This window comes from Malaclemys terrapin, chromosome 20 (genome assembly GCF_027887155.1).
Source record: "Malaclemys terrapin pileata isolate rMalTer1 chromosome 20, rMalTer1.hap1, whole genome shotgun sequence".
Classification (NCBI taxonomy): domain Eukaryota; kingdom Metazoa; phylum Chordata; order Testudines; family Emydidae; genus Malaclemys; species Malaclemys terrapin.
The window spans coordinates 17348798-17368018 of NC_071524.1; the positions used below are offsets into that span (position 1 = coordinate 17348798).

A 19221-nucleotide genomic window follows, 5' to 3' on the forward strand; every position below is an offset into this window, starting at 1 on the left:
CGTCCCGGCTCCCATGCATAATTCAGGCCCCTAATGCAGTTTCGATGTCGTGGGCCACGACTTCCTCCCAGCTGCCACCGAAATAGAAACAGCCCCAGCCTGGCCTGGCGACCCTGTGCCCACCAAGGGGGGCCGGGCCCAGCTCCCCCCGGCCAGCACTGGGCAGGGACTCCTGGGGACCGAGCCCCATGCACTGGGGGGGCTCTCCCCCTGGGGCCATGCTAGCCACGATGCACAGGGGCGGGGGGCTCCAGAGGGGGCAGGCTGCCTCGCCCACCCCAGCCAGCTGCAGCCTCCAGCTTCGCCCCCTCGCGCCCAGGTGGTCCGGCAGGCCGGGCGTCTTGTCCCTGGGCTGGGGGGGGGGTCCCTGCACCCAGGGGGAGGTGATGGGATGCTCAGATGCCAGAGGGGGGCGCATGTGTCCTGGCCACGTGCACAGATCAGAGGTGATGGGAATTGAGCCCAGGAGTCCTGGCTCCCAGCCCCCTGCTCTAACCATTAGACCCCACTCCCCTCCCAGAGCTGGGGAGAGAACCCAGGAGTCCTGGCTCCCAGCCCCTTCCTCGTGCCCTGCTCTGCTCACACACTGGTGGTTATTAATAGAGGCGTGACTGGGAATGAGGTGTCACCTCGTGGGTGCTAACGAACAAGCGGGGGGGGGCGGGGGGATGCTCTTGCCACGGTGCCAGGTCCCTGCTCACTTGGCGCTGTCGTGTTCTTCCCCTCCTCCCCCCCCCGTGATCCCAGCACAAGGGGCAATGTGGGATCCCAATGGGGGCAGGTCCTGGGACCACCTATCTGACTGGCTACACCCACTTCCGCCCCCGCTCCCCCCATCTAGGCCTGGGAGGGGGCTCTGGCCTGGTGTCCCCCCACCTCCTGTCCTCATGGGATTGATGCCCACTGCCCCTCCCTTCATCCCTCCTCCCACCCCCAGGGGTCACCATCTCCCCCCCCAGTGGGAGCCAGGTGCTGGCCATGGGGAGGGGCTGTGGTTGGGGCGTGATGAACCCCGGCTCCATGTACAACCGGCCTCGGGAGGTGAGAGCTGGGTGTAGGGGCGAGACACCCGCCGATAACAGCTGCGTTGGACCCCTCCTGGTGCTGCCCAGCACCGAGACGACGACACCCCAGTGGGCACAGCCACAGCGCGCACAACCTAGCGACAACACCCCACCGGGCACAACCTGATAACACTCCAGTGGGCACAGCCGTGGCGCGCACATCCCGACGACAACACCCCACCGGCCACAATCCAACTAAAACACCCCGGCCGCAGCATGCACAACCCGGCGACAACAGCCCAGCGGGCACAGCCGCGGCACACACAACCCAATGACAACACCCCACCGGGCACAGCCCAACAACAACACCCCAGCGGGCACAGCCGTGGCACATACAAACAACCTAGGACGACATTCCAGGAGGCCCATGGCTAAGCGTGGGGCTGTCACCGGGTGGCTGAGGGTCAGTGCTGGGCTCACATGGGGTTGTTCCCCTTTATGATTTCTGCCCCCAGGAGCAGCATGCCCCCCCCGTGCTGAACGGCGGGGTGGTGGGGGAGGGGGTTTGTTTTGTTCAACAACCCAGAGCTTCAGGGCAGCGAGGGGCTTAAGAGGTGAAAGTGCCATGGGGGGGGGAGGGATCAGCTTAGGGGGAGGCAGCGGAGAGGATTACTAAAGGGAGGGCATGGGGGGAAGGGGCTGGGAGCCAGGACACCTGGGTTCTGTCCCCAGCTCTGGGAGACGGAGGGTCTCTCAGGGTTGAGGGGTGGGCTGGGGACTAGGACGCCTGGGTTCTATCCCTGGCCCTGCTGGGTGATCCTGGCCATGTCTTGCCCCCTCTCTGTGGCTCAGTTTCCCTCTCTGTAAATGGAGATGATGTTAACGGGGGGGTGCCCTCACGGTGCTTTGAGATCGGTGCTGGCCAAGGGCCGGACCATTATCTACAGGGGCTGGTCCCCCCCCCCCCCATAAATGCAAAGTGCCCAGGGCCCGGGAGGGGGGATGTGGCCAGATGGTCCCAGCCCAGAGCAGCTTAAGGGCAGCAAATCCCGGTGGGGGGGGCCACGACTTGCAACGCTGCCCCGCGGGCAGGTTCCTGGGACTGGCAGCGGGTGCTGAGCCAGCCCCAGCCCCTGGCACCTCCCCCAGCCAGGCAGGGCCGAGGGGTTGTTTTTGGGGGGGGGGCTGGGATTTCCCCCTTTGCAGTCCCATCTCCCAGCTACACGCCCCACCCCCGTCTCTAGCGGGAGGGGGGGTGCTGGCAGCAGGGAGCTGTCCACCCTGGGGCATTTCACCCCGTTTCTCTGTCTGCCCCACTCCCTGGGGTCGCCCTGCCTCGCCCACGTGAGATGGGCTGGGCCGGACTGCCAGGGGAGAGCGCCCCCCCCAGCTCCATCCAGCACCCAGCTTATTTCTTAATTATTAAAAATTGCATCTGGTCATCGATTCTTTTTATTGTCAGCCCAGGGGCTGAGAAAAGCAGGGAGCCATAATCTGCCCCCCCTCCCTGCAGAAACACCCCCTGGCCCCCCCGCAAATATTCCCCACCCCTGGCTGATCCCAGGGCTGGAAAAGGCTGATGGGAGGAGAGTTCCAGGAACCCGCCCCCCTGCTTGCACCATGGTGGAAGACTCCAAGAAACAATAAATATTTTTTTTTAAGTGAGTTGGAGCCGGGAGCCCCCCCACACCCCAGCTGGATCTTGGGGGGGTCATGTCTCCCGTTCAGCCCTTGGAGCAAACCTGCTGAGCCCCCCCTGGTCGGGAGGGGCGGCTCGAGAAGCACCCACTGGCGTTTGCATTGTAAAGCGGGAGGCCCCGGCCGCCCCCGGGGCTCAGACGTAGGCAGACTCGCTGGACTGGGTCCGGCCCAGCGGCGGCACCTGGGCCAGGGCCGAGAGGTCCTTCTTGCGCACCTCGCAGACGGATTTGCGCCGCGCCTGCACGCCCCGGATGGCCGTCTTGATCTTGCGCCAGCCCAGGTGGTTGAGCTCGGCCAGGTTGAGCAGGACGCAGATCCCGCTGACAGCGAACATGAAGACCAGGAAGACGGTCTTCTCGGTGGGGCGGGAGACGTAGCACTCCACCTCCTTGACGCAGGGGTAGCGGTCGCACTCGAAGATGGCCGGCACGTTGAAGCCGTACAGGAAATACTGGCCCGCCAGGAAGCCGATCTCCAGCGCGTTGCGGAAGACCACCTGGATGATGTAGAAGCGGGAGATGCCCTCCTGCCGCTTCACCTTGGCGCTCTTGGGTGGGCGCCGGGGGGTGCTGGGCAGCTCCTTGACCTCCAGGCAGTCGGGTTCCTCCTTGGCCGAGCCCTCGGAGTTGTGCACCAGAATCCCGTTGACGCTCCGCGCCTTCCGGGCGTCCTTCTCCAGCAGCGGGTAGAGGAAGGAGTAGCGCCGGTCCCGCTGCTTGGCCGACTGGTGGACGGAGTAGGTGATGAAACAGAGGCTGGGCGTGCAGACCAGGATGATCTGGAAGACCCAGTAGCGGATGTGGGAGATGGGGAAGGCCTTGTCGTAGCAGGCCTGGTTGCAGCCCGGCTGCAGGGTGTTGCACATGAACATGGTCTGTTCGTCCTCGTACACCGTCTCGCCCACAATGGCCACGATCAGGATCCGGAAGATGACGACCACCGTCAGCAGGATCCTGTGGGGGGGAGGAGAGGGGAGGGACCCAGCTGGGCGCGGCGAGGGGAGCAGGCCCCGCTCTGCTGGGAGCCTGGGTGGCGGGGAGCTTGGGGCAGGCAGGACGCCTGGGTTCTCTCCTCAGCTCTGGGAGGGTGTTTGATGCATTTGATCTTTTGCCCAGCTGTCGGAGCGGGGAGAAGGGCCAGCACCTCTCGGTCCCTGATTCTCGGTGGCAAATGCATCTGCTGCCCCCTTCCCTGGGGCCTTTCACTCCCAACCCTGCACCCCTAAAATGCAGCTACCTCTGGGGCGGAGCGCCTCAGCTACCACACAGGAGGGTTCACTCCATCGGGAAAAGACAGCCCACCCCATGGGGGGATTTGAACCGGTGGAGTCAGAGCCACCCCATGCCCACCAGCGGGGGGTGTGTGCAGCGCACGCAAACCCCACAGGGCTGAAACCAGCATCCTCCTGGCCTTAAGAGACCGGCCTCCCCCCTGGGCCAGGCGCTGCCCAGACCCCGGTCGAGATCAAAGCTCTGTTGCACCAGACGCTGCCCAGACCCCAGCCAAGATCAGGGCCCCGTTGCACCAGCTGCCACCCGGACCCCAGCCGAGATCGGGGCCCTGTCGCACCGGCTGCCACCCGGACCCCAGCCGAGATCGGGGCCCCACCATGCCGAGCATTGCAGACCCAGCAGGAGACAGTCCCTGCCCCAAACTGCTCACTGTCTGAGCAAAGGGCAGATCATTCTCCGTTACAGCTGGGGAAACTGAGGCCCAGAGAGATGCATAGACGTGCGCAGGGCATCAGGGCAGAGCAGGGATTAGAGCCCAGAGTCCCAGGGCATTAACCCTGCGGCTGTGCCCTTCTGTGCCACTGACATGGTGCTTGGGCAGCCAGGAGAGCTGGTCCACCACATCCCCACCACCCCGGCTGCCTGGAATGCGAGCCTCACGCCTGTCAGGAACTCGATCCTCGCAGCCTCTGCTAGACCCGTACAGACAGGGAAACTGAGTCAGGGATTTGCACAAGGCTACCCAGGAACGTCGTCACAGAGCTGGGGAGAGAACCCAGGAGTCCTGGCTCCCAGCCCCCTGCTCTAACCACTAGACCTCTCCCCCACAATACATTGCACCCAGGGACACTTTAATGGAAGCTGATCAGTCAGATGATGGGCACAGGCTCACATGTGGCCCCCTCCCTCCCTGGAGCGAAAGGCCCCGGGGCCTGCACCAGCCCAGCGCCCTCCCTGTCCCCAGCGGTTCTGGGCGATGGACCCCCCGGGGCCCCTGCCAGATGCCATGCGCTGGGTTCTGCCCTGACTCAGGCTGGGGCCACCTGCAGCTCCCCATTCCCATCGGCCCCGCACCTGCCCCCATGGCCTGGCCCTGGGCCCAGGGGAGAGGAACTGAGCGCAGTGTTACGGGACCGCCTGGTGCTGGGGTGGAGCGTGGGAGGCCTGGCTTCGCTTCTCTTCCCAGCGCGGCCACAGACCCACCGAGTCACCTCAGGCGGCTCGCACAAGTTCCGTGCCGCAGTTTCCCCAGCTGTAAAATGGGTATAACAATCGCTCCTCGGTCTACCTGGGCGGGGAGCACTATGGGGCAGGGGGATGGGGTGTACGCCCCACACCGGTGCCAGGGAGACACGAGGCGCAGCTGGACAGGAGCTGGCAGCCGAAGCAGGCCGCAGGGAAGGCCCAGGCTCCCCTGCCAGCCGCTGGCGGAGTGGCACAGGTGGTGCCGCAAGGGGCAGGCTGCGGGACTCTGATACCCCCCCAGGAAGGGGGAACCCTGGAGACAGCCGGCCAGAGGCCTGAGTCACCACGAGGAGGCTGCGGCTCCTGGAGCCAGGGGGATGGGGTGGGATGGTCCCACCGCAGGGCTGCCTGATCAGAGCTAATCCCCAGAGCGGGCAGGAGGCAGCGTCACCCGCGGCGAGTGGACCCCGTGACAGGCAGGGACTGTCTCGGCCGGGGGTCTTTGTGGTGCGCCAGGGGCCCCCCTGGTCTCGGCCGGGGGTCTTTGTGGTGCGCTGGGGGCCCCCCTGGTCTCGGCCGGGGGTCTTTGTGGTGCGCCGGGGGCCGCCCTGGTCTCGGCCGGGGGTCGGTAGATGCTCCTACAATGCCCACCCAGACTGCCCCGCAAGCTGGGCTGACGGGTCTGTTGCAGCACATGCCAGGAGACCCCCGGGCTGCTCAGCCCCGCTCTGATCTGGCAGGCGCTTGTCCTGTCCTGAGGCCAAACCCGCCCGCCCGGCCATGAGCATGAGGTGGTAACCGTAGGCTGGGGAGGGCAGCTGGGGTACGGGCCCTCGAGGCCCCACCCCACTGAGTCCTTCTCGGGAACCCCTCTGCATCCGAACCCTCCTGCTCACCACGGCCCCGATCCGGCCGAGGGGCCTTAAAACACTGCATGGGCCCAGCCCGGGTCCCCAGCCTGCCAACCCGGTCCCATGGCCCGGCCCCAGCCCCTCCGGGGTGACCGGAACAGGCAGCATGATGGTGACACGGGGGGCAGCCCCTGCTGGGGAACGACCCCCGCTGATGTGAGACAGGTGCCCCCAGGAATCTCACAGCCTGGAGTCAGCGTCCCCCCCGTCCGTCCATCCTCCCCTTTCCCTCTCTCTCCTCCCGCCCTGAGCGCCCAGCTCCGCCCGCCCCCTCTGCCCCATCCAGAGCCGCCCCCTCAGCCCCCCAGTGCAGCCTCCTCCCAGCCCCGCCACCTTGGTGGCTTTGTGCCAGGGCAGGAGCAGGGGGTTGCTCCCCCCTCCCGGGCAGCAGGGCCCCCCCGTGCCCTGTTGTCCCTGGCTGACCTCTGGGGTCAGGCTGCCACGCTGCCCCCGGGGCCTGCGGTCCTCCCCAGCGGTGTCGGCCTGAGCCCTGCGCGGGAGGGGCCGGCGAGAGTGAGCAGCGGGCCGGCTCCCCCTGCACTGAACTGCAGCCCCGCGGGGAGGGCGGCTACCGGCTCCTTGCCACCCGGCAGAGGGGTTGCCAGGTCGGACCCCTGGCGCCCACCCCACATCCCCCCCCCCCACACACACACACACTGCACGGCTTGTTCTACACACCGAGAGCACCTCCCCTGGCCCGGATCCCCCACACGCTGTCTGCCAACCCCCCATCCCATGGGTCCGAACCCGCCTTCTACAGAGGGGGAAACTGAGGTCGCATGAGGGGATGGGACTTGCTAAAGATCACTGGGGAAGGCGGTATCTAGAATAGAACCTGGGTTCTGCCTCCAGCCCCCCTGCTCTGACCCACCAGACCCCCACTCCCCTCCCAGAGCTGGGGAGAGAACCCAGGAGTCCTGGCTCCCTGCTCCCCTGCTCTGACCCACCAGACCCCCACTCCCCTCCCAGAGCTGGGGAGAGAACCCAGGAGTCCTGGCTCCCAGCCCCCCCTGCTCTAACCACCAGCCCCCACTCCCCTCCCAGCGCTGGGGAGAGAACCCAGGAGTCCTGACTCCCAGCCCCCCCCCTGCTCTAACCACTAGATCCCACTCCCCTCCCAGAGCTGGGGCGAGAACCCAGGAGTCCTGACTCCCAGCCCCCCCCCTGCTCTAACCACTAGACCCCACTCCCCTCCCAGAGCCGGGGAGAACCCAGGAGTCCTGGCTCCCAGCACGCCAGCCCCCAGAGCTGGAGGGGGCAAGGGGCCAGCCCCCCGGACCCCCCGCGCCGCGCACCTGCCGATCATAGTCGAGTGCTGCTGCACCGCGGCCTCCAGCAACCTTTCCAGGATCGTCCACTCGCCCATCGCGGCGGGGCGCCGGGGGCTGCCCGCATCCAGCAGCGGGGGGGACCCCGGGCCGCTCCCCGGCCCCGTCAGCTGCGGGGACCCCGGCGTCCGGGCCCCCGCCGGGCAGCCCGGGCCATGGGAGCGGGGCTGGGGCGAGCCCGGCGCCCGCTGCGCGCTGCCACCTGCGCCGCTTTCAAGGACGCCGGGCGGGAGGCGGCGGGATTAGCGCCCGGGCCCCCCCGCCCCGGAGCGGGATGAGCGGGAGACCCGGCGGGGGGGCGCAGCGGCGGAGGAAAGTTTATGGGGGGGCAGCGACGTGTCAGTGCGCCGAGGTACACACACACATTGCAACAATGCACACACAGACACAGACACACACATTGCAATAATGCACACACAGACACACACACATTGCAACAATGCACACACACATTGCAATAATGCACACACAGACACACACACATTGCAACAATGCACACACACATTGCAACAATGCACACACAGACACACACACATTGCAACAATGGACAGATACACCCATAACACACATTGCAACAGCACTCTCACATTGCAACAATGCATGCACACACACACTGCAACAATGCATACAGATACACCCATAACACACAGCGCAACAATGTACAGATACATAAACCCATAGCACACATTGTAACAGCTCACACACATTGCAACAATTTACAAACACACACACATTACAGCGTACACACATTTCAACAACACACAAACATTGTAACAATGGGCATGCACACACATTGTAACAATGTACACACACTGTAACAATGTACACACTGCAACAGTGCGCACACACACATCGCAACAACACACACATTGCAACAACACACATTGTAACAATGTGCGCGCACACATATTGCAACAATGCATGTGCACATACACTGCAACAATGCACACACATTGCAATAATGCACATATACACTCATATTGCAACACACATTGCAATAATACACTCACACAAATATTCACATATCACAACACACACGAATACACAGCCCAACCATGTGCACACACATGTACACACTCACAAATTGCAGCACTAAACACATGCCACAACAGTGCACACACACAAATCACAGTGCAACAATATACACATCACGATGCACCCACACCCAGCTGTGAAGAACTTTCCAGCATCAGATGAGGAGCCTGGTGAGGGCATGCTGTGGTTTTTTTTCCTATACACACACATTGCCGTGTTGCAGTGTTTCCACAAACAGCCACGAACGGGAATGCGTGGCAGGTTTGTGTATTAGTGTGTGGAAGTGTCTCTGCTGTCACACGCACAGGTGGTATTGCAGTATTTCCGTGCGTCTCACACACACACACCGATGTGCTACAGTGTTTCACACATACTCTGCTGGGTTGTAATAGCCACACACAGGCTGGGTGTGGTACAGTATTCCTGTATACACACACACATGCACACTTTTCTCTAGTGCCCTAGTGCAAGGGCTGTTCTCAGTAGTGGGGGCTGGGGGTCAGGTCTGAGGGGCACTGGCAGAGCTGGGGGTGGGTGGCAGGGCCTGTCAGCCAGGGAGCGGCTCCCTGCCCCATGGGAAGCACAAGCCACAGGTGGCCTTTCCACCTTGCCCTTGCCACCAGCGACGGCTAATGAAGGCGGCCGGCCGGCCGGCTGGGGGAGCGGCGGAGGGACCGTGGTGCCCAGAACTGGTGTGCAGCGATAGCCTGGAGGATAAAGGGGGCTGAGGATGTTGGGAAGGAACCATAGAGTAAGAGCTCACAGTGTCAAGAGACGAGGGCATGGAGGGAAACTGAGGCACGGAGCAGGCCAGTGACTCGCCCGAGAGGTCAGGGGCAGAAATAGAGCCCAGAAGTCCGGAGTCCCGGTCCGGCATTGCACCGCACAGTCTGACAGGCAGAGGTCTGTCACTCTGTGCGTCTGTCCCATGCTCATCCCACAAGGAGCTGGGATGGGGCATTCCTGTTCCAGGGGGCTGTTCATAGGATGAGTCCCCAGACTGGGGAGATGATTATTGGGCGGGGGGCAGTTATCGGGGGGCAAGGCCGTGGCTTCTGCTGGCGCTGTCAGAGCCCAGGCCCACGTTCCCTGCTGCGCCCCCCCCCAGTGGGTTCTGTCCCCGGCGATCCCAGCCAGTGCACCCAGCGCCTCCCTCCGCCAGCGCCCCAAGGAGCCGCGCCCAGCAGTGGGACAAGAACAGGGGCTGGCTAAGAGTGGGCAGCATTATATGCCCCCCACCCGTATAGTGAGGCCCCGGCAGCGCAGAGGAGTGGGGTTCAGGGGTGACCGCAGTGGGGGGCTGGTTTAGGTTTGGCTCTGACCTCCTGCAAGTTTTTGGGGGGCTAGATTTGGGGACCACTGCCCACTCGCAGGGTTTGGTTTTCTTTGCAGAATCTGCTACGGCAGCTTCCCCACCCCCACCTAATGGCCACCCAGGGTATTGCAAGGGTCAGACCTGTCTCTAGCAGCTGGGAGTTGGTTAATTAAGCAGGTTCGCTAATTACCCCAGCGTGGTTGGTTACTGGACAGTGCTGGAGCTCCTGCAAACTGTCCCAGTTGGCACAGCATGGCCGTGGGCCTTGGCACGAATCTCCACCGTGCCAGACCACCCCCCTCTTGCGTGGGGCTCAGCATGTGGACACGGCTTCCCACAGCCCCCCAGGTACGTGGGTTTGCACAGCCGCACACGCGGGCGAGTCTCGACCGCCCCTGCCTCAGAGGTCAGGGCTCCCGGGTTCCACCTCCACCTCTGCCATGCAACGCCGGGCAAGCTGCTTCCCTCTTCCGTGCCTCAGTTTCCCCTCCCACCCTTAGACTGGCAGCTCTTTGGGGCAGCATCCCGTCCAATGGGGCCCTGCGCCCGGTCCGACAGGGGGCCCCAATCTCCGTTGGGCTCTGCGCAGCAGGGGAAGGCGGTAGGTGCTATTGTTATACAGCCGCTAACTGTTTAACAGAGCCAGGACGCGATGCATTCTCCCTCCCTGGGGAACTCTGTCCTCCGACGGCTGCTTAGCTCACCTCAGGTGTCTGGGCTGGAAGCAGGGACCGGGGGGGAGGTTCTCTGGCCTGGCTTGTGCAGGGGGGGGGGTCAGGTGCCCCCGCCTAGCGAGAGCCTCCCAGTGCCACGCTCGGCTCTTAAAGGACACGGCCCCGATCACCCTCCCCACCCCGTCAGCCGCAGGGAGTCGCTGGCTGACGATGGTACAGGGCCTACGTACAGGGCCTATGCGCCCGCTCCCTGCCGTCTGCTGGTCCTGTCCTCGTGCAAAGAGCTCAGCGCCCGGGGGGTCGACGCCATGGGCCGGGAGCCCGTTCGCTAGCGGAATGGGGTTAGCCCAGCCGTGGCCTCGCTCCCAGCATCCCCACAATTAACTAACCACACTGCTGTTGTATTCATCAGCTCCCCACCAGCTCGGGGGCGGGCGGGGCTGGAGGAGGGGCTGGTGTCTGACTGGAGGCTCAAGACGTAACACGCGGCGCTGGGACCGGCAGTACTCTGTGTGTGTGTTGCATTGGGTGCAGCGTGTGTGTGTAACAAGCATGTGTAAGGTGTGTAATGAGCATGCAGGCGTGTAATGAGTGTGTGTGGCCATGCGGGGTGTGCAATGAGTGTGTATTGGGTGTAGAATGAGCATGTGGAATGAGCATGTGCAGGGCGTGTAATGAGCACATGTGGGGCGTGGAATGAGCGCGTGTGGGGCATGGAATGAGTGTGTAGCCATGCAAGGCGTGTAATGAGCATGTGCGGGGCGTGTAATGAGTGTGAGTGGGGTATGTGGGTCATGTAATGAGTGTGTGTGGCCATGCAGGGTGAGTTATGAGCCCGTGCGGGGCGTGTAACACCCCCAGCCACCTGGCCCATGGCTGTGTCTAACCAGGGCCCTGCTCTGCCCTGGGCGGGCAGGTGAGGGGGAGTGAAACAACGGCCAGCGAAGCGCCGTGTTGCCTGACCACATCTCCTTGCCCCAGAGACAGCAACGGGCAGGGAAAGGGGTCACGTCCTGGGGGGACATTTGGGGCCGGATTGTTAAGGGGGCAGAGCCCCCCTCTCTGCCCCAATGCACCACACTGGAAATGTGTGTTTGTGTCCCACAGATAAGAGCCTACTACTGCTGCAAGCTGGCAGAGCTGGTCCCCCAGCAGAGCCCCACACTCTGGGGACAAAGGCAGTGGTGCCAGCAGAGGTGCAGGCAGGCAGCAACGGGGGTTCGGTTCCCGGCGCCGCTGCGGATTGTGTGTGCGACCTTGGGCCCAGTGCGGAAAAGGAGACACCGTCGCTGCTCGAACGAAGGAACGTGAGTAAACGCTCCGGGAGTGCCTGGGTGTCCAAAACGTGGCCGGCGCTCTGTGGAGTGGCGGCCTGGCTCTGAATGCAGCTCTCTGGGGATGGCTGGCACAGCAGGACGGTTTATTACAATGATCCGTTTCTCCTCCACTAGGAGAGGAATATCCCTGTCTCCGGGGTCGATCTCCAGCGCCCCTCCTAGCACGAAAGCTGCAGCAGAGATCAGAGCTGTTTGCTTTGCTGTGATTACATGGACGCGCCAGCTGGCCTGATGGGCTGGAAATCCCACGCCCGCCCAAAGGTCACGCTTGCAAGAGAGAGGCTCCTCTACCCTTGGGTCCTCTCAGCCTCCAGAAGTAAGTTGGTATCGAGCACAGCGGCCTCCAGAGAGCTATTTATGTTGCTGTAACATGTGACCGAGATATGGGCCACATTGTGCCTGGCGCTGCCCAGACCCCGACTGAGATCAGGACCCTGTCGCGCCAGGTGCTGCACAGACCCCGACTGAGATCAGGGCCCCGTCGCACTGGGCGCTGCCCAGACCCCGACCGAGATCAGGGCCCCGTCGGGCCGGGCGCTGCCCAGACCCCGACTGAGATCAGGGCCCCGTCGGGCCGGGCACTGCCCAGACCCCGACCGAGATCAGGGCCCCGTCGGGCCGGGCGCTGCAAAGATACAGCTGGAGACAATTCAGCTGAGTGACCAGTGTGCTTAGCCCAGTGAGTTTACAATAACAAACCTGCTTGAGCAGTCCTAGTGCTCCCGAGAGACCCTACAATAACAACCGTGTGCATAGCTCCAGCACCCTAGAATAACAAACTTCGCTTTCTCTGCCACTTCTTGAATTCCCCACTCCCTGCTCACTGGCTGGTTGGGGTGGGGGTGTTAAACCAGCCGAAATGGGTCGGGGGTCCCCCCCCCCGCTCCATGCACGAGGCTCTCAAGGAGTGCGAGAAAGTCGTTGCCATGGTGATGCAAGGTGGCAGGCGGGTTGGCGCGCTCGGCTGTGACCTCGTTAAAGCTGCTCGGCGGGTGGGACTCACTCCGTCGTTAGGCAACTTAGGGCTCAGCGGGGGATTTGTGTCCCACCCCACCTGGTGTCCTGGTTATCCCAGGGCCCTGCCGGGCCGCTGGCAAGAGCTGCTGGCCGCCCGCTGACCAGGGGGCGCTGGGCGCCCATGTCATTGAGAGCTGTCCTTTTATCTTCGTTAATCCGAGCACGGAGCGGCTCGAGGGCCGGCAGCGTCGCTGGGGCAAAGGCCGCCCTGGGCAGGGGGCACGCAGGCAGGGCCCGGGCAGCACAGGCTAGCAGTCCCGGACTCCTGGGTTCTATTTCCTGCTGGAGGAGGGAGCAGGGACGGGGCAGTGGGTGGGGACGGGACGAGGCGTCTATTCCCCGCTCTGCCGCGGGACTGCAGGTAGCTGCCTTCACTCTCCACACTGCAGTTTCCAGTCCTGTCTGCTTAGGCTGGGCGCTCTTTGGAGCAGGGATTGTACCTTGGGGTCTGGGTGGCGCCCGGCCTGATGGGGGCCCCAATCTGGGTCCTGAACAGAGACTCCCCGAGTCCCCAGTGCACAAACCCCCGGATTAATGGGAATTAGGAGCGTCTGTCTGTTAGGGGGTGGGGCCCAGCCCCGCCCCTTTCCTCCACTTTTCACTTCTGGCTGATTACAGTGGAAAAGACCCCCCCGGGTCTGTCCACATTGCGAACCGAGCCCCGGTTCTGACTCCAGTTTGAGCCCACAGGCTGTCCACACACAAATTCGTCTGACTGGGGGCAGCTCAGGACCCAGGTCCAAGTAAGACCCCACCCGTGGGGGTCTGAGCCCAAGTCCTGCTAAGACTCCGGTCCGAGCCCTGCTATTCTGCAGTGTGGACGCAGCTCCAGCCGCAGCCCCGAGGTAGAAGGTCTGTGTCATGCAATCTAGCTGGGAGACCTGGGGCCGGCAATTGCAAGCCCAATGCAATGTGAACACTCAAGTGGGGACTTGACCACCCCGACTCCACCTGGGTCCCCCAGACCTGGTTTTACAAAGCAGTATGGACATATTCTAACTCGCACCAATGCACTGTACAGGAGCCTGGTGCCAGGCTGAGGGGCTCTAGTACTTGGCAGGGTGCCGAGGGATTAGCCGTTGCAGGGCCTTACGTCCCTCTGTGTAGTTTAGCTCTGACGGGCTTTTGGAAACGTGACTTCGGGCTGTGGATGAGGAAAACCCTGTGGCAGCTGCTTCTTTCCTCACAAAACAAGCTGGGTGCAAACAGAGCTTCCGCTACCAACCCACCAGCCTCCCTTCCTGGCCACGTTGCCCCAGAGATCTGAGCAGGAACCTGGTTTAGTTACTGGGCAGCTGACATCTGGGTTATCGGCAGCCCCAGCCCTGCTCCAGAGGAGGACAGACAGCTGTGTTGATGCTCTGGTTAACCAGAAACAGGTACTGGTGGGCGACGGGAGATCAGGTGTTGGAGTTAATGATGCATAAAGGAACTAGCAGTGTGTGATATCTCCTCCCAGCATCCACAGACCAGGGGAACCCTGCGGGCCTGCTCTGTGCTAGCCCCCAGCCACCTGCATCATGAATCTAGGTGTGTCTTTTTTTAGATCATGTGAGAGCAGCATGATTTGATCTAAGGGACTGGGCATGAGGCTCTGCGCCCGGCCTCCTGGGTTCCCCACTTTGAGAGCTCTCATAGTGCAAAGGGACTGGGAGTCAGGACGCCTGGGTTCTGTTTCCCATTATGGGAGGGAGGGTCATCGAATGGTAAGAGGGGACCCAAAACCTGGAAAATCCCCCCCCATGAGACTTTTGTTTGTTTTGTTTTGTTTTTGCTGGAAAAAAAACACAACCAACCAAACAAAAAAAAATAGTGTGTTTGGTGGGGAAAGGACTATTTTGGGTTGGAAACAAACAATTCTGGATGACAACTGGCAACTCACGGCAGCCGACAGCCCCCCTAGGAAGGGTGTGGCCGGTGGGAGTGGTCTCTGGTCAGTGTTTTGGCAGCAGGTAGTTCAGTAAACAGGCCGTGGCTTTTACCAGGGGGGTCTGAAAAACCTTGACAAAGGAGCGCAGAGTCATTCTACCCCTTCTGTGGATGGGGAAACTGAGGCAGGGGGGTTGATAAGGTCACCCACAAGGCCAATGCTCTCTTCACTAGGCCAAGCTGCCTTCCCTTTCAGGTCATATCTTATAACACCGAATGAGCGGATTCCTCACCTCCATGCTGGGGATGGCACATGGCCGAGGTGGGAAGGTTTCCCTGTTTCTGTCGGAGCCCTACCTGTCCTGTGGAAAGAAGACATTCGTCTCCAGAGCTGTCAGTCAGCAATAGATCCCACCCAACCACCCCAAAAATACAGGCCAGATCAAAGGGGCTTGAAGGGGGGGTGCGATGCCTTTGAAAATTCCCTTGATTTTGCTCTCCAAGGGAAGCCTGTTGACTCTGAGCTACTGGAATGTTAGTCCTCAGGGCCCAGCTGTTTATCTAGCGACTGAAGTGTGCAGGGGTTGGGGAGAAGGTGAATTTTGCCAGCTGGCATCCGTCTGAAATGTGTGCCCTGTCGCCCTCGGTTTCGCAGCTGCTTCCTGGGGAAGGGATGCAGCAAATTATTAATTGGCACTGGTCACTCCAGCAGTGTCATCCCCGAGCAACAGGATGAGCATGTGGCAAAAATTACCTGGGAGATGGGGGTTAAATTCCCAGCTCGGCCAAGACCTGGGTGATCTTGGGTCTGCATCACCCTGGGCCTCAGTTTCCCCAGCTGTAAAATGGGTTCCTTTGTCTGTTTAGATTGTAAGATCTTTGGAGCAACGACTGGGTCGGGGTGGCACCCGGCCCAACGGGAGCCCTGATCTTGGTTGGGGTCTATGCAGCGCCCGGCCCAGTGCGGCTCTGATCTTGGCTGAGGTCTCTAGGTGCTACCATATTAAAGTAAGATGTTTTGCCAAATCAAAAGCCCAGATCCAAACACTTCTCCCTTGCACTTGGGAAAGGCTTGAAGCTGGATCTGAACTCCCAGGAGGTCTATTCCCTCCTCTGAAATGAACCACACTCTCAGGTGTCAACACCCTTGAAGTCTGGATCAAAATTTAGCTGCTGGCAGAGTCCAAAAGGAAATCCCAGCTCCTGACCGCCATGAATTTTGAGCCCAACGTTCCTCTCTCAAACTCACCCCTAAGTTAACTGGGGTCACAGCTGAGAGTCCAGTGCAAAAAGCCCCCAGATAACTTAGGGCTACATTTGTGGGTGGGGATGCGACTGAGAAATCAGCAGGGAAACCTGTCCTCACTGAGCAGATCAAACCCTTTAATTACAAGTTTCAGAGTAACAGCCGTGTTAGTCTGTATCCACAAAAAGAAGAACAGGAGTACTTGTGGTCTCTAAGGTGCCACAAGTACTCCTTTAATTACCTTGATCAATCTGCGGGACCAAACTCAGGATCAAACAGCTGCTTCTGCTAATCTCAGAAGCAAAGTCAACAGGGCTTGTTTTCACTCCTGGCGCCACACAGGAGCCTGTCTCTGTCTCTCGAGGGGCTCCCAAGAAGCAAAGCAAACCACAGGCTGACTCACTGGGGGGCGGACAAGGAAGCTGATAAATCAATATTGACCCAAAGCACTCTTGGCACACAATAGATCTGCAATAGATGAGGTCATTACCTCTCCCAGAGTGCCGAGGTGGCTGGGGGTTTGACCCAGCCCCTCGGAAGAGGGGGGGAAGCGCCCCGGCCCTCTTGGAAGAGATGGAGGAGGAAAACAAATAATGATCTTTTTGGTCAGCTTCCGTGGTTAGGGGCCATGGGGGTTGGGATCCGCCTAGATGAAGAGCACTAGGAACTCCAGGGAGGAGGGCTTGGGGAAAAAGACCCTGGGCCTTTCTCTTCTAGAGGCTCCTGGCTCTGGTCTGGCCCCAGACTGGGGCATAGGCTGGCTCAGGGAATAGGGGGTCTCTCCCCTCTAGGGTAGCAGTTTCAGTCTGACCCCAGGTCAGGGAGGGAGCAATTCGCATTGATCCTGGGTGGGATTCGCCTTCCTCTGCAACAGGTTAGTTTCTAGTGTAACTGGGGTCACTTGAAGTCTTTAAATCCTGATTTGAGGGTTTCGGTAACTCAGCCAGAGGTTAGGGGTGGGTGTAGGGTGACCAGCAAGGCCGCCTGGGATGGGGGGGGCAAGTGGGGCAATTTGCCCTGGGCCCCGCAGGGGCCCCCACAAGAATATAGTATTCTATAGTATTACAACTTTTTTTTTATGGAAGGGGCCCCCTGATATTGCTTTACCCAGGCCCCCTGAATCCTCTGGGTGGCCCTGGTGACCAGACAGCAAGTGTGAAAAATTGGGACGGGGGTGGGGGGTAATAGGAGCCTATATAAGAAAAAGACCCAAAAATCAGGACTGTCCCTATAAAAGCGGGACACCTGGTCATCCTAGGTGGGTGAGGTTCTGTGGCCTACAGTGTGCAGGAGGGCAGGCTAGATCAGGGGGTCTCAAACTGGGGGTCAGGACCCCTCAGGGGGTTATGAGGTTATTACCCGGGGGGTCGCAAGCTGTCAGCCTCTACCCTAAACCCCGCTTTGCCTCCAGCATTTCTAATGGTGTTAAATATATAAACAAGTGTTTTGACTTGGTAAGGGGGGTCGCACTCAGGGGCTCGCTGTGTGAAAGGGGTCACCAGTACAAAAGTCTGAGAACCACTGGGTTCAAAGGATCATGATGGTCCTTTCTGGCCTAGTTCACAGCGTCCAGGCCTAGTTCAGGATTGAGCGTGGGGGTCTAGTGGCCAGCACAGGGGACTGGCAGCCAGGATACCTGGGGTTCTCGATTCTGCGTGTGACCACAGGCAAGTCACGTCCTTTCCTGGCAGCCAGGATTCCTGGGGCTCTCGATTCTGAGTGTGACCACAGGCAAGTCACGTCCTCTCGCTGTGCCTGGCTCTCACTGTGTAAAACACTTACCTCAAGTGGCAGGACGATTTGAATTCATATTAGGAAAGTGCTTGGAACTTTGCGGACAATCAAAGTGCTCTCGAGGTGCCGCCGGATTCTGTGCGATGCCCTTTATCAGAAATTCATCAGCATCAGACCCCAAAACCCACGCTGGGGAGAAGAGATTGCTGACTGTCAAGTGCGTGATCATACGGAAACCCCAGCCTAGGTACATATTTGCCTGCGAGAACAGAATGGTGCAGGTACATAACCTGTGTTATATTTATTTGAAAGCTGTGAATAGTATTTACTCAACCCAGCAGCATGGCTTCTCCAGCAGCCAGCAAATAACAGCCGGTCTTAACACAGAAACACACCAAAATATTTACCTGGCAGCAGAAATTGTTCTGATCTCTCAGCCAGGTAAGTTCCAAGGGCCTGGGCCCGAAAGGCAGCGCTGCCAACTTTTGTGAGTCTTGCTGCATTTTGTTGTTTTCAGATCCCCAGCTCTTGGAGTCCCATGACCGCATGAGAATCTCCGCTTTTTTTTTTTTTTGTTAACCAAAGGTAATTGTCGAGCCCTCCGGGCTGCAGAGAAACACTTGGAAACGTGGCCTGAGCACTCCGAAAGGAAGTGCAACAAATACAAAGAACCCAAAATTCATTTAAAAAAAAAATCTTGATTTTTTTTTTTTTTTTTTTAAACCAGTCTCATAATCTTTGACCATTTGGAGTTGATTCTTTGGGGAAGCAAAGTGAGGGTGGAGTGTAAATTAGCAGGATTGCAAACGAACATCAGAATGGCCCGAGTGGGTCAGACCAGTGGTCCGTCTAGCCCAGTATCCTGTCTTCCAACAATGGCCAGTGCCAGCTGCTTCAGAGGGAATGAACAGAACAGGGCAGTCACTGAGTGATCCTTTCCCTGTCGTCCAGTCCCAGCGTCTGGCAGTCAGAGGTGTAGGGACACCTGCAGCATGGGGCTGTGTCACTGACCATCGTGGCTAATAGCCATTGATGGACCTGTCCTCCATGAATTTATCTAGTTCTTTCTTGAACCCAGTTATGCTTTTGGCCTTCACAACATCCTCTAGCAAGGAGTTCCACAGGTGACTGTGCATTGGGTGAAGGAGTTCTTTCTTATGTTTGCTTTAAACCTGCTGCTTATTAATTTCCTCAGGTGACCCCTGGTTCTTGTGTTCTCTGAAGGGGTAAATAGCACGTCCCTAGTCACTTTCTGCACACCAGCCATGATTTCATAGACCTCAATCATACCCCCACTACCCCTTAGTTGTCTCTTTTCTAAGCACTGTTCAGCAGGGGTCAGAATTAGAGGGGTCAGGTTGGATTTACACTCCTATGGGTGAGGGGCCAGCACATTAGGTACCAGTTATTTCCCACGGGGACAGATTTTACCCTCAGGGCCCCTTGATTTGGACCAAAGGAAAATCAGACACCAAAAAATGAGCATAGGGTCACCAGACTGGTGCATGATGGGAGACGTAGCCTGAGCAGGGAGCCTGGCCTGGGGGTGAATTAGAACTCTCATTGTGCAGCCTGGTGACATTTCAGAAGTGAGAGAGTTTTTTTTTATTTTCAATTTGTTTTACTGAAAACG

General features: G+C 60.0%; 1 protein-coding gene across 1 annotated transcript; it reads right to left on the minus strand.

Annotated features, from left to right (window-relative positions):
• Positions 1-2507: 2507 nt before the first annotated feature.
• On the minus strand, positions 2508-7534 carry LOC128826335 (gap junction delta-2 protein-like). The gene is made up of 2 exons (XM_054009584.1): positions 7329-7534; positions 2508-3658 (listed from the first exon to the last, which is right to left on the minus strand). Exons 1-2 carry the CDS (start codon positions 7397-7399, stop codon positions 2839-2841), a joined length of 891 nt encoding a protein of 296 aa, XP_053865559.1. The 5' UTR covers positions 7400-7534; the 3' UTR covers positions 2508-2838.
• Positions 7535-19221: the final 11687 nt, after the last annotated feature.